The 15,877-nt window shown below is 41.5% G+C and overlaps 1 protein-coding gene across 1 annotated transcript; it reads right to left on the bottom strand.

The window, feature by feature from the left end:
- Positions 1-1,212: 1,212 nt before the first annotated feature.
- On the bottom strand, positions 1,213-14,129 carry slc1a1 (solute carrier family 1 member 1; the record flags this gene model as incomplete). Its single annotated transcript, XM_083903603.1, has 12 exons — positions 1,213-1,453; positions 2,188-2,322; positions 2,451-2,645; positions 2,731-2,853; positions 4,176-4,283; positions 5,252-5,436; positions 6,816-6,911; positions 7,006-7,048; positions 7,733-7,847; positions 7,952-8,044; positions 11,048-11,188; positions 14,030-14,129. 12 exons carry the CDS (start codon positions 14,127-14,129, stop codon positions 1,213-1,215), a joined length of 1,575 nt encoding a protein of 524 aa, XP_083759729.1.
- Between the last annotated feature and the right edge of the window lie 1,748 nt (positions 14,130-15,877).

The following is a 15,877-nucleotide window of genomic DNA, read 5'->3' as shown; positions in this document are numbered from 1 at the left end:
TTGAGTTTGTATCACTTGGGTAAATCTGAACAAAGGATTTTTCAAACACAGAAATTGCTAAATGACACATTTGAACTCAGCAGTGGATCGGTAACTCCCGTGTGCTGTGATGTAAAAATCGTTGATTTACTCTATGGGTTTTGGTGCAGAGGGTGAACCTTTTTTCTCTTAACCCTAAGTAAACCCTCGGTAAATTGCCGTAGGAATAATAAGACACAACTCCTTATATGGACATCCTGGGTGTGTGTGTATTTATAGGTCACATATTCAGGCTTTAAAAAATGTGTTTTATATCGCATTTTTAGTAGCAGCAATAATTGTGCAGGTCACAAATTAGACAAAAACGAGCCAAGTGAACTTTGAACTGCGACGTATTTCCAAATCTCGCAAGTTCGGGTGTGTTTATAGAGTTGGTGAAAATGAAATCAGATTGTCTCGGTTGTGCTGAAAACAAAGGATATAAGACGCTCTATATTGCACATTCTTATAGCTTCTGTATCTACTGTACATTTTAATATAGTAATGGACAAAAAGCAGCCAAAATGCTCTGTGTTCTAAGGGCTAAGGCAACGAAAACTCAAAATTCCCCTCCGGGAAAAAGCTGTATTAACAGCGATAAATAGTGGCAAACATATTCTTAAGACAACATAACACTGTTTAAGTGTTTTTAGAGTGAGTCTTTAAGTGGTTAAAATCAGTTTCTCCTTGTTGTTGAGGAGTATCTCGTCCTCAGCGCTCGGTCCACGCGTTAATACCTCATACAACCACGCCTCGTAAAGCTTAAACTACCACTCTATCGTCACATGAGTGAGCGAGTTATTTATGTCGGACTGGATATACATTCAAAAAGCAAATCCTCACACACACACAAACACACGCACACACACACACACACCGACCTACTTTGAAGTGCGTCTTTGCAAGAAAGAGGACACCTGCTCTGAAGACTGACTTTTCTTAATCTTGGCACAATTTCAATAAGAGGGAAGCACTTAAATCTAGTCATGGTGGTAAATGCCCGACGTGAAGGGTGATCGTCTCCTACGTGGAGGCTGCTATAGTTGATGTCTGAGCTTGGATGGGTCTGACTGGAGCGTGTTCCTCTCTCACGTCATGGTTGGCTGATACACGATGGAAAGCTCTTTGCTCTGCACCCCCTAGCAGCGCGACACTTTCTCCGCGCACACCTCTGTCCCCGTCGTCCCCGCGGCGCTAAAACTGCGAGGTTTCGGTGAAGGAGATGGCATCCGTCTTGTCGACGGTGAAGCCCCCGTTGACGTAGGATTTCTTCTCGCACTCCTCGTCGTCCGCGGTGGTTTCCAGGGCGAAGGGGTTGGTGACGTCCGCCTCTGACGTCAGATCCATCCTCTCCAGCTCCCTCTTGGAGAGTTTCTGAACAATGCCGGCCCCGTAGGCGTCGCCCAGCACGTTGATCATCGTCCGGAATCGATCCCTGAAACACAAAGTTTGAGTTGAGAAGAGTTGAGTTCAAACTCTTAAAGGGATAGTTCGGAATTCTGGACATAAGACCTATTTTCCATCTCAGCCGGTGTGATGGAGACGTCTGGAGACGTTTTCAAGAAATTTAATTCAGTTCTTCTAGTTGCCGAGTTCGCTGATGCTATGGCTAGCGCAAGTCAATGGTACGAGCTAGCATGGCATTAGAAACACTCATACCGACTCCACAGTGCACCCGAGGCAAATCAATTGTAACGGCAGACTATCGATGTGCATATCTGTGTTGATAGAATAATATTTGAAACAAAACTAGCCTTGCATCACATGAATTTTTGAGGGACTACTTTCTCAGCAGCAGCAGAATCAGTCCGCCTCTGCCGGAAGTATGACACGCTGCTGCTGCTGAGACATAAATCCTTCAAATTGCAAGGTTGGTTTTATTTCAAACATTCTATCTTTATGTACATCGATAGTCTTATGTTACAATTGATTTGCCTCGGGTGCACTGTGGAGTCACTATGAGTGTTTCTAATGCCATGCTAGCTGGTACCATTGACTTGCGCTAGCCATAGCACCAGCAAACTCGGCAACTAGAAGAACTGAATGAAATTTCTTGAAAACGTCTCCAGACGTCTTCATCACACCGGCTGAGTTGGAAAATAGGTCTTACGTCCACAATTCCGAACTATCACTTTAAGTAGTCAACGTAGGAGAGCATGGCAAACTTACAAGAGCCAGTCCACAGCCACTATCAGAGTCACATCGCTCGCCGGTAATCCCACAGCTGTTAGGACGATCACCATGGTGACAAGGCCGGCGTTGGGGACTCCTGCCGCCCCAATACTGGCAACAGTTGCTGTTATACTGCAACGAAGAAAAACCGTGTCACAAATCATTCATTTTGCAGGCAGCCATGTTTTCCGCGTCCATGGCGAACCATCCCATTTTTTGACCTGTGTAGGGTTAGGGTTAGCGTTCCCGTTCGCCTGTACCTGATGGTGACGATCTGTCCCACGTCCAGAGCGTAGTCGTTGAGCTGCGCGATGAAGATGGCGGCCACCGCCTCGTAGAGCGCCGTGCCGTCCATGTTGATGGTGGCGCCCACGGGGAGGACGAAGCGGGTGATCCGCTTGTCGATGCGATTGTTCTCCTCGGCGCATCGGAAGGTGACTGGTAGCGTGGCAGAGCTGTGGGGGGAAGCGTTAATCGGTATGGCTCTTTTATAGAAAATGTACAAGATAGGATTTAGCACAAAGATCGGAGGGTTCTGACCTTGAGGCGATCATGAGCGCCGTCACCAGAGCTTGAGCCATTCCTAGTGTGAACGTCAAAGGGTTCTTCCTCACGATGATGAAGTAGATGAGCGGCAGACAGACGGTGGCGTGGATGGCGAGACTGTTGACACAGAAGCACAACGTTAAACAGTCTTAATTCCAGTTTAAGCTATCGTCAACTTTTGCCTTTGCAGCTAGAAGTCCCTGGTTCACAAAGGAGTTTGCATGTTCTCCCTGTGTGTCGTGGGATTTACGGCAGGTTCTCCGGTTCCCTTTTGGGGATTAGGCCCTGTGATGGACTGTCGACCTGTCCAGGGTGTGACCCCCGCCTTTCGCCCTGTGTCAGCTGGGATTGGCGCCAGCAAACCTCATGTAGATGGATGGATATCCTCAGTTACCCTGGAGCTAGTATGTGTTAAAATGGTTTGCCATACTAGTCATCGGAATAAAGATATCTCTAGTTAACCGCTACGTTGCCTCATCGAGAAAACCTTCACAATAGATTGTTATGTGACGATGTTTCTCATGACTCTCCCTATAAAATTGTGGAACATGTTGACATGCTACTTTACGGCACGTAAAGACTTTGATAGTATTGTTAAGTTGTAAAATCAAAGATTGTTGCTTCGGGTCACGCTGGATCATAATTCTATGAGTTGCTCCTGACGTCGAACGAGAACTCGAGACACGATGTCCTCATAACCTTCAGCCAACGACCTTGTCTCTTTGCACCGCAGCCATTTTGTACAGTGGCACAGAAGAAGAAAAACCACAGGTGGAAACATAAAAATGAACGATGGGTTCGGCTCCGTGTAGCTTCCTCTGCTGTTTGACTGTCACACTGTTATGACTGTATATGAACCGCAAAGAGCCGTCATTAATGTGATCAGTATTTAAAAGTGAAACGTCAAAATGGCTGCCGTGCAACGCGCCCGTTCACTTTCATCACAGTTACCGTCTCATAGTTTGAACATAAACATTACGACCAATTCTGGATTTTTCTCTTTATCTCAAACGATTAAATTCCTGGAAAAATAGCGGAATTGTAAAACTGTATTTTCAATTTTTAAGTATAAGCTACAAAACAGGATAAAACAAATGAAATACTCCACTAACACTTGTGTGTTTATTTACTGTCTCTCTAAACCTTCTCTACATAAAAAGACATGTTATCACAGGACCTCTCTGACTAACCCTGTGACCTAACTGAGCAGGGGGGGGTTTTTAGTGCACTCTCTAATGGTGTCACTTAGATTTAGAGGTGTGAGCGAAGCTTTTATTACTTTATCTGCAGGCTGAGCAGTTTTAAATGTCCTTGTCCCTTATCAGTGGCCACACAGAGCTCATTTTTTACTGTATAACTGGGGGGAAGAACTGGCCCAAATGTTAACCATAAATCCCAGCGTCTGGAACAGGCGGATACAGAATAATGGGCCGACGTACCCACTTAGCACCGTCACCATGTACAGACCCATCTTCCTGAAGATCTCCCAGTCTTCCACCTCGATGATCTTTGCAGCAATGAGGAACAGGATCCCGATTGGCATGTAGCTGGAAGAAAAAACACACCTGGAGTTCAGATTTTTAGGTTCGAACATGAGTTGACGCTAATATCGGGATTACTTGCTTGGACTGCTGCTGAAATATTTGCGTTTTACTCAGTAAGGCCACCGTAGTTTCTCTTATTCACTTGAATGGGGAGTGTGAAGCAAAAGGTATTCACTTGGATCGCAATATGCAGCTTCATGCGCACCTGATTGTTAATACTAACAAGCATAAAATGTCTCTTTATGCAGATGATTTAGTTTTGTATGTCACTGACCCCCCAAAAATATCCACGTTATAAAATCTATTGACTAAATATGACTTATATCAAGTCATGTTCTCACTCTCGTGGGACTCTAACATGACATTACTTTGTACCCATAAATAGATTCAGGCTAGCAATGTCAGTGCTGTGATAAAAAAGAAACAAAACTCTGTGTTGGACACATTTGGGGGAACTCTACATTCATGAAATGACAACATTTAAAACATAGACTTGTAGTTCTACACATTTAAATGTTTCAGATTCAAAAACATGTAATAATAGCTAATATCTCTTGTTCTTTTGACAGTAAAGACGATTTGATAGTCTTTGGCACTCTAGATATGGCATGGTCAAGAAATCCCCACAATTCTTAGACAAAAAACCTCTTAAATCCTTCAAACTTTGCCTGAAAACCACTCTCAAATCAAGATATTTTGGGTTTTTCTCTTTTGGGGTTGTCAATTTGAATATATTTGATAGTATTTGATGTTTTCTAGACCCAGCGATTATTCCAGTCTAGATCTAATTTGGACATTTTGATCTTGCGTGTCAAATTTCATGAATATAAATATTCCAGATTTAGCTAAAGGGATAACGTTCACCTGAAGTCCATGGTGTGATGGTACAATAGGTTTTTCGCTCTTGACTTTCATTTGTCCTTCAGGGGCCACAACTGCATTCCTGTAGCTCGGTGTTTTTTCATACGTACCACATAATGATGTGGACCAATTTCATGGTCGCGTCGTTCAGGGCGTCGAAAAATTCCAGAAGGATGCGTCCCTTTTCGCCCATCTTCCCGATGACGAGTCCAAACGCCACGCAGAAAACGATGAGTCCCAGCACGTTGATCCCGTCGACGTACGCCCCAACGATTTTATATTCTTTAGTGATGTTCTGCGGAGAGAGAGAGACAGAGGAAACAAGGAGGCAATTCATCGAGTTAGGTCTATAACCAGGCCAGGAAGCTGCTCTCACAACCATGTTAGTTCACTCTAAAGACCCTTTGATAAGCTGTGCAAATGTTTTCACAGCCCACTGCTCAGTGGGTACTTATGGCTCATTATTGGCTCCGCTGATGCACTCGGAGCACACGCACGTTTGCCAGGTGCAGAAACGTGAAGCGTAAAGTGCAGATGATGACGATAAAGATTAGAAACTGGACAGGACGCTGGTAAACTTTGGTTAAAGTTCATCCTTTACTCGCGTATCAAACAAATATTGTAACCCAAAGCGATTCTTACTTGGGGTTGTTTAAGGTACATAAACATAGTGTTACATGCAGGTCTAGCTAGGGGCAGGTGAACTGAGACATTTGTTTCGCCTCTTAAAGGGATAGTCTAGGTTTTTTGGAATCGTTTGAGACATTCAGTTTGTTTACATGCATGCTAACCCTCTTACAACCATCATGATAATCAGGCCGTCTGGATTTATTTTGAATATATGGCTGTAAAACTATCAAAAAAATATTCAACGAGTGAGTGCTTTTTTCTGCTAATTTTTCCAAGATAACTTTCACTTTCCATATCTGGCAGTTATTCCGTTTAGGAATTTCGGTACTGAGAAGCCGACGCCACAAACTTGGTCTTGTGACGTACTTGGATTGGTAGCAGAAGGGTTAAAAGTCCAATTTTAGTCAGACTAAGGCAATAATTTGGTTTTCTTAATGTCATGTAAACACGTTAGTCTGACTAAAATCAAGCTTGACTTAGTTGGACTAACATAATGTATTCTGATTCTGATAGCTGGATAATGCGATTCATAGTCCGATTACGCTTAGTCGGACTATGAATCCGACTAACCGAATGTAGAAGGAGATGAAATCTTCGGACAATAGTTTTAAGCTGGGAAATGTTGTCTTAAGATGTCGTAGACTTAAGCAGTTGTGGATTTTTACTGACTTTATGATGCGCACACTCCACCAAATCCTGTCACCGACGACAGGATTGGTAGCAAAAGGGTTAAAAGTCCAATTTTAGTCAGACTAAGGCAATCATTTGGTTTTCATAGTGTCATGTAAACACGTTAGTCAGACTAAAATCGAGCTAGTCTTAGTTGGACTAACATACCTAGATAATGCGATTCATAGTCCGATTACGCTTAGTCGGACTGGAGTTGGACTTGGCGTTCTGCACAAGCACCAAAGTTTCTTTGACCCGGATGTAGATGGAGATGAAGTCTTCGGACAACAGTTTTTAGCTTTGAAATGATGTCTTAAGACGTCGTAGACTTAAGTAGTTGTGGATTTTTACTGTCTTAACGATGCGCACACTTACCTCTACTACCGCCATGACGGTCGTCGTGAGAGGTGGAATTGTCGTCGTGTTGACCGTAACTTTTGGAGGCTCCAGCTCTTTGCGCTTCGTCTTGTACTAATTGAAATCGAACACAAATGACAAACGTTGGTGTTTATTTGTTTCCAGTTTCATAGTTGTATACACTGAGCAGACGTTGTGAATGTGTTACCTGCTGAAAACAAGCCTGCACCAGATTTTCCGGGAACATGTTTCTGTTGAAGGAGACAAAAAGGAAACAGTTAATACTTCACTGATTAGATTACTTCCTGACACATTGTACGTTGCTTTCAACAAAACAATGTTGACCTCACATTTTTTACACACAATCTTATCCTTTTGAGGAAATGTAACGTTTTAAAACAGCACAAAGTGTTCAATCTCTTTCTAATGCGATGTCCTGACTCTCATTTTAGTTTCGTAAGTTGAATTCATTCGTCAAAAAAAGACACAATTTACTCTTAAATGCACAGTTATAGTAAAGTTGTTTTTATTTATTGTGTCCATAATAATAATCTTGGGTCAAATGTCTGGGAAAAACCATGTTTTTCCACCTTGACTGTACATTTTTTGTACATAGTACACTCTTAGAAATAAGGGTTCCAAAAGGGACCTGGAACCATTTGCTTCTGAAAAACCCTTTTCCGAAGAAAGGGTTTTTCAAGGGTTCTTGGTAGAACTAATGGTTCCAGTAAGAACCATTTTGATCCAGAGAACCCTTTAAAACCCCTTTCCTGAATAAAGGGTTTTAAAAGGGTTCTTGGTGGAACCCTCCAAAAGGGTGGAGCCAAAAAGGGTTCTCCTATGAGGACAAGCCGAAGAACCTTATATGGTTCTACTTAGCACTTTTATTTCTAAGAGTATATCTTGATTTCAGTCACATGACCTGGAGGGTTCACCTGATAAGGTCCAGGAGTGTGTCCACCGTGGTGACGTTGGGCGTGGTCCCCGCTCTGTCGATGTGGTCCGCCGTCTGAGACACTCCCGGTTTGATGGTCATCACCAGGATGATTCCTGGGAAATTGAACGTCACACAACCACAGCTTTTTTTTATCAGGACCGATACAGCGTGTGTTTCTTTACTCGGCTGGAGAATGTGAATGTGAGAGGGAGTTTACCAAGAATAACTGCGATGATGGTTGTGGAGAAGTAGTAGATAACGGCTCGCAGGCCAATCTTTCCCGATACCTCAGAGTCCAGGGCTGCAACACCTGCGCACATTAAAAAAAAGCACAATTCATCCATTCATTATCGGCCATACCATTTAAAGGTCGTGGGAGGGGGTGCCCTTTTACTAAAAACCACAAAGTGCCTACTATCAATTATCAAAACACCATTTTTTTTTTACCTTTTTACTTTCAAAGAACAAGTAAAACAACCTATTTCACCCTATTTCATCACGTTAAAATAAAATAAAACTTCAACCTGTTGTAGTATTGTGCCTAAAATAGTCCTATTTTTAACGTCATCCAAAGGTAGGGACTATTTTTGGACATTTCCAGAGCAAAAAAAATGCACACAATGTTAGAGAAAGGGAGTGTGGAGCCAGTCTGACTCCATGGACTATTTTAATCTACTGTATCTCTCAAATCCATTGTCCTTTGTGTGTCCTGTAGGGTAAAGGTTGCGTTCATACTATAGTATATTTAGATTTAGATTTTATTTGTAAGGCTTCAACTTTTCTAAAGACCGTGTTGTGTCTCTGCCAAAGACAGTTAATTAAATAGAGATAATCTTTAATATCAGCTGGATCCTAAAGTTTTAAAAAATGCAGGTTATTGCCCACTGAAGGTAACTTTTGAGTGTTTAAATGTGGTTATAAATCAAAGAAATGACAAGGAATTATAGGTTATATTACAATAATGGAGGTTAAAGTTCACAAAAGGGCACAAGAATGTCTATAAAATGAAGTTTTTGCCTCTATTTTTGAGCATAATTTGAGCAGATTCTACTTCAAATTCTTTGCTAATCTCTTAAAAACTGATATAAACTCCTACTGAAACACTGAGTGACGTGACATAAATCAAAGTTCAATTTTCTTTGAGCAGTTTTTTATCCTCTAGTCACTTTTGGTGCGATTGTGTCTCCGTCTCCAAGGACCATGTTGTAAATCCATCTGTGTTTAGTGGTGCGGTGTTCTCCAATGTAAATTTAACCCTTCGTAAACTTGAACGGGATAACGAATCGTTTATAACGTGACATAAATGTAAACGTTTGAATCGCTCTGGGGCCTAAGCTGAAGAAAACACAACTCTTCTTCAATGAATTGTTGGACGTTGTTTTTTCTTCAGCAGTCAGAATAATAACGTGCCTTAATCCCACTCACTCCAGCAGCGAGCCTTGATATGCTGCTGTGGACTTGGAAGAAGGGATTAGTCAGAGTCAGAGTGGATGTAATGCGGCTCTGACGTCCTTCAACAGTCACCTGTAGTATCAGTTATTCCACTGCTGGATTTTAAGAATGTTTGTGTATTTGCATATAAAGCAGGGGCTGAAAAACCTTTCTTTTACTTCTCTTTCAAACCATTTCCATCCTCTATTGGCCATCACTGGTCCTTGCAAAGTGAATCATCTCATCTTTTGCTGCGTCCTCTAACGTTTTTGTAAGTCATTTTTCTCATTTACCCGGGATTTTTGAAAAACCTAGACGTGTTTCCAACAAAAATTACCCGCAAAAAAAACATCCCCTCGACCCCAAACTTTCACCCAAACAAGTCTAGTACCTTCTCACGACTAGAGACTTTTCAGATTACCAGGAACTCTAGAGGGGCGGGGGCTGTGTGCTGAAGAACACTGATTGGTGGAACACATTTTACAGCTCATTAGCCTAATAGCCAGAGGCGCAGTTTGTGAACAGGCAAGGCAGGCAACTGCTTGGGGCCCCGAGTCGATAGGGGGCCCCCGACACTCGGAGTCTGAGGGCTGTTTTTACTGAAATGTGCAGTGACCAGCCGCCTCCCCGTCCCCCTTAAAAAACAATGGGCAATTTGCAATGACATCTCAGTAGGAAACGTCTCTAAAGGGGCCCCACCTCACGTTAACCTGTGTGAAGTTATCGTTCTGCAAGTTGGAAAATGAGGATTATTTACATATCTTTTTTACTAAGTTTATATAGTTTTATAAAAGCTATTTACAGTATTTTATTGTTCTTTACATTTATATTTTCACATACTTTTTAATTATAAGGTTTTTCCATGTTATTTCATTCATTTCGGAAAAAAAAAATTATTTTGAACTCGTACATATTTCGTTGGTGTCAGAATATTTATAACATAATGGTGATGAACACTGGTTGGAAGGAAGGGCCCCCTGGGAATTTTTGCTTAGGGCCCCTACAGACTCTAGAATCGCCTCTGCAAAAAACTTATTTTTTAGCTAGCACATTGGTAAAGTTAGGCAGATATCACAATTACTAAAAAAATGACTTAGGCAATTATGCTATTAGGCTAACAAGCTGTTTAAGCCAGTGCAGCCTCAATCCACCTTTAAAAAAAACTTTCGAATTAAAACACCTGCTGGACTGGAGATGTAGTGCATTTTCCCCTAGGCATACAGAAAACACAATATTACCGGGAATTATCTTCCCCAGATAAAAACCTGGTAATAAAAGTTCCGGGAAATATGAAGTGATAACAAGAAGTGAAATATCTTCAATACATGTAGTGAGTAGTAAATGTCTGAGCAAACGCCAGGAAAGACGTGGGAGGCGTGGAACCAAATGCACTATGATCTCATCGTCAACTGCCCCATAAAAAATAACACTAGATTCTCAATAATTATTAGTTAATTTTTAATCTCTCTGACCATTCATTGACAAATATAGTTTAGTTAAGTGTGCATCACGAGCTTCTGAGAAGAAGATGTTTAATTTCTTCTAGTTTATTGTCGTGGAAAACTATAAAAAAAACAAACCGACCTAAAACTATAATCGATATAATACCATGGCCGTTGTTAACTAAACTATTATGTAATTCAAAACACTCTGGATATGCATGGACACTACTGTATATTACCCATAATCCACCACCTGGATGTCAAGGCCAGTCTACTTCTCATTAACTCACAGTTTAGACAGTGAACATCAGGAATTTGCGGTGACTTGTTTTGTTTACTTGGTAAATAAATCGCATTTTTTGCATGAGCCGGATTACACAGATCCTGAAAACATTTAATCATTTAAGGCATAAAAAAGGTGTTAGCTAGCTTTTCATTACCTGTGATCATGCTGGAAATGATGAGCGGCAGGATGACCAGCTTCAGCATGCGCATCAGGAGCTCTCCTGGGAAGCCAAAGTACTGCTTATGGAGGTTTGAGAGCGAGGCGTACTCTCTGACCATCACCCCCAAACTGATCCCTGAAAGACAAGGAGTCGGGTCACGGGAAAAGTCAAAGTCACTCTCCCTGCACCAAAGCCCATTGAGAAAATCAGCGATTGTTTGATTTTCTCTATGGACTTTGGTGCAAGAAAAGAAGTTTACAAAGCCACACACTTTTATGTCCTGTCGTAATATGTAAACATATACAGTACAGAACATTTTTGTTGTTGTTGACAGAAACCCAAACTATCCCTTTAATTTGATTTTGGGCCGTGTTTTGTCATACAGAATTGATGAGGCACAGAACATCATCTACACACAGCAGACACACCAGCTCTTATGATGCTTGTAAAAGATTTTCAATGACACAGCAAATTGCAGCTGGGTGACACGTATAAAGGCATCAAAACATGACCTAATTTACACTCACTCACTCACTCATGCAATCTGACTGAAGACTCTCCGTGTAAACAGAGCTGCTCAGTCCACGTCTGTATGTGCCAGACCAGCACCTTTAATATTTAAATATATCATATTTAGGTTCAACCTAACCATGTTCAAGCCCAGGAAATAACTTTGTTTAGTGTGAAAAAATATGGTGTAAAAGTCTGAATCTTATTGGACACAAAAACCTTCAAACACAACCTGTTTTTTTTTTTAAATGGTCAACAGAATCACACTGTGTTCTTTTTATAATGTTGATGACTCACACTGACTTGATTTTATTACAGTATGAGACTTTGATGAGTTTAAAAAAAAACAAAGTTAACCAGGAAATGTTTTGCAGTGCAATAAAATAGGTATTTCACTAAACTGATAGCCTGATTAAATTATATCAAGGGAGATGCTAACTGTAAATTAATTTAAGGTAAATGAACAACATAGGTTAATAGCTGTATAATCATAAGAGTATAATTTCTATACTACTGTACAAAAACGTACAGAATGTTTAAAGAAATGCCTGAAATTGTAAGCAGTTAATAACAGTTGTGTACATAGCAACCATTTACCTAATATTTCATCAGACTAATTCTGTGCGGTAAGCTAGTATGAGAATGGACGTGAACTGACTAGCTTAAGTTAGCCTATCACCTGTGAGGTAAGCTAGCACGAGAATGGACGTGAACTGACTAGCTTAAGATAGCCTATCACCTGTGAGGTAAGCTAGCACGAGAATGGATGTGAACTGACTAGCTTAAGTTAGCCTATCACCTGTGAGGTAAGCTAGCACGAGAATGGACGTGAACTGACTAGCTTAAGTTAGCCTATCACCTGTGAGGTAAGCTAGCACGAGAATGGACGTGAACTGACTAGCTTAAGATAGCCTATCACCTGTGAGGTAAGCTAGCACGAGAATGTACGTGAACTGACTAGCTTAAGTTAGCGTATCACCTGTGAGGTAAGCTAGCACGAGAATGGACATGAACTGACTAGCTTAAGTTAGCCTATCACCTGTGAGGTAAGCTAGCATGATGATACTGACTCCCTGTGAAATTCAAAGGCCAAATTAAAGTACAGACCACAACTAAAGTTAGCCAAACTATTACCTGTGAATAAAACTAGCAGACAATGATGGACCCCTGTTTTATTAGTGAATTCCAAAAGTCCAATTATAGCATAATGTGCTGCTAAAGTTAGCTAAACTATGACCTGTGAGATGAACTAGCGGACGTGACCGACCCATGTTTTATTAATGAAGCCCAAAAGCCTAATTATAGCATAATGTGATGCTAAAGTTAGCCAAAATATCACCTGTGAAATAAACTGGCAGACGTGACTGACTTCTGTTTTATTAATGAAGCCCAAAAGTCCAATTACAGCATAATGTGCTGCTGAACTAAGCCAAAATATCACCTGTGAGATAAATTAGCGGCCGTCACCGACCTCTGTTTTATTAATGACGCCCAAAAGTCAAATTAAAACACAGTGTGCTGCTAAGGTTAGCCAAACTATCGACCCCTGTTTTATGAACGAAGCCCAATTAAAACATAATGTGCTGCTAAATTTGCATAAAATATCACCTGTGAGACTAGAACTAGCGGGCGTGACCGACCCTTGCTTTATTAATGAAGTCAAACAACAAATTGCAGCTGAATTTAGCCAAACAATCACCGGTGAGGCAACACACAAGATCCTGTTGCTATGGAAAACAAACCCATGTCCATATAGTACAGCAAAATTTTGCTAAACAACAGAGAAATTGCTGCATTTTATATACTATACATATTGGTTTTCATGGTTTGTTTCCCTGTTGCTATGGAAAACAAATTAAGGTGGACTTTCATTTTTTGAATTTTGCACCTTTGGAGGGTTCTCGCAAAAATGCTATTGCTGTGTCATCAGTCCCTCTCAGCTCGGGGGCCACTACCAATTGCGTTCTTCGTCTAAACTGTTGCAACGCCCCTCAATAAAAACCATTAAATGAGAGACATTTGAATCCCTTTTTCGAGCCTGGATGTGTGAGTGAGTGCGGACGTTTGCCGCCTCAGTGCTGAGACATCAGCCGTCACCTCAGTCTGGTCACGTTTGACTGAGACAGATCCAGACACAGAGGGGAGGACACTGCTCTCTGCCTCTGGAGGACAGAGGCCAACGTCTCCCGCAACACCACACTACAACACCACACCACTCACCAACTCATCCTTCACCTTCTGTCATGAATCGCAAATGATCGCAACACAGCAAGGTGCTGCTGGTGTTTAGTCAGGCAGCGCAGAGCTGATTGCCAAAGGAGGCTGATTTATTTCAAGCATGGGACAGCGGCAGAATGCAAAGCTGAATGGTGAAACCAAGAGGGATGGACAGATGTGTAAACAGCGATGAAGATAAGTGGGGGGGAAAATGGCAAGCGTGTCTCATACATGAGCCAGACCACGTACCGAGCACCACTGATAAAACGGTGGCGAGCAGAAGCCAGTTCTTCTTCAGCAAGCCTTTGAAATTCACGCCTCGCCGCTCTTTGTTGCCCATCATGTCCATGGTGCTGCGTTTTCAAGGGGGTTGGATGGATAAACAAAACCCAAAAAAAAACGACCAGTGGGACCCCCTGTGGAGACACAAAAGAAGGGTTCCTGTGTGGCCGGGATGTCAGACGCAGATGAGGCTGAGCGGACGATGCAGCCGTCAGACGCTGCTGAAAGCCTGTGTTGGTGTGAGGGTTGGAGGGAGTGTGTGTGGAGAGAGAGTGAGAGAGAATGAGGGAGGGAGGGAGAGAGGGAGGGAGACGGTCGTTTTCTCCCTCCTCCACCCTTCCCCCACACAAGGTGTCTTTGACATTTTCTCCTTTTGACTCTGGCCTGTGTGAGAGCAGGGGGAATTAGGATTAAAACAGACTCACAGACATAAAGGAATCAGCCAAACAACAGGTATTTAAGCCACTGCACCTGTACCACAGTGAAGAGGTGATGTGCATGAGAAGGTGGCTTTTATGAATGGGTTATTGATCATTTTTGGTGAATGATCCCTTGCAACATCACCGCAAAGACCTGACCTAGCGTCACAGGGACGCAATTATGGGCAATAAAAGATGTAAGAAAATGTTCTTTGATGTCTTTGATCTTTTGTCTCACAAACCATATGTTTACAGAGATGGAGGAACGACGCGGGATTACAAGCACTTCTGACGCATTTGTTTCACAGTAAATTGATCACACACCATCGCACTGTTTAATGTTTTGCTTGTTGCTATGTTGTTTGTGTATACGTACAATGTTGTTATTGACTAGGACAATAATTTGGTTTTCTTAATGTGATGTAAACACGTTAGTCTGACTAATGTCGAGCTAGTCTTAATAGGACTAATACAATAATTCAGTTTTCTTAATGTCACGTAAACACGTTAGTCTGACCAATGTCGAGCAAGTCTTAGTCAGACTAATACAATAATTCAGTTTTCTTAATGTCATGTTAACACGTTAGTCTGACCAACGTCGAACAAGTCTTAGTCAGACTAAGACAATAATTCAGTATTCTTAATGTCATGTAAACACGTTAGTCTGACTAATGTCGAGCTAGTCTTAGTCGGACTAAGACAATTATTCAGTTTTCTTAATGTCATGTAAACACGTTAGTCTGACTAAAGTCGAGCTAGTCTTAGTCGGACTAATACAATAATTCAGTTTTCTTAATGTCATGTAAACACGTTAGTCTGACTAATGTCGAGCAAGTCTTAGTCGGACTAAGACAATAATTCAGTTTTCTTAATGTCATGTAAACACGTTAGTCTGACTAATGTCGAGCAAGTCTTAGTCGGACTAAGACAATAATTCAGTTTTCTTAATGTCATGTAAACACGTTAGTCTGACTAATGTCGAGCTAGTCTTAGTCCGACTAATACAATAATTCAGTTTTCGTAATGTCATGTGAACACGTTAGTCTGACTAATGTCGAGCTAGTCTTAGTCCGACTAATACAATAATTCAGTTTTCGTAATGTCATGTGAACACGTTAGTCTGACTAATGTCGAGCAAGTCTTAGTCGGACTAAGACAATAATTCAGTTTTCTTAATGTCATGTAAACACGTTAGTCTGACTAATGTCGAGCAAGTCTTAGTCGGACTAAGACAATAATTCAGTTTTCTTAATGTCATGTAAACACGTTAGTCCGACTCCTAAAATCAAGCAATTACTTAGTCGGACTGGAGTCGGACTTGGACTTGTACCAAAATTTTCTCCCCGAACTTTGACCCGGAAGTAGAAGGAGAAAATCGATAAGTTGTCCAATTGCC

The sequence above is a fragment of the Microchirus variegatus genome (genome assembly GCF_963457635.1).
Source record: "Microchirus variegatus genome assembly, chromosome: 2".
Lineage (NCBI taxonomy): Eukaryota > Metazoa > Chordata > Actinopteri > Pleuronectiformes > Soleidae > Microchirus > Microchirus variegatus.
Note: the sequence above shows the minus strand (reverse complement) of the source record. Positions and strands in the feature narration are given on the sequence as shown.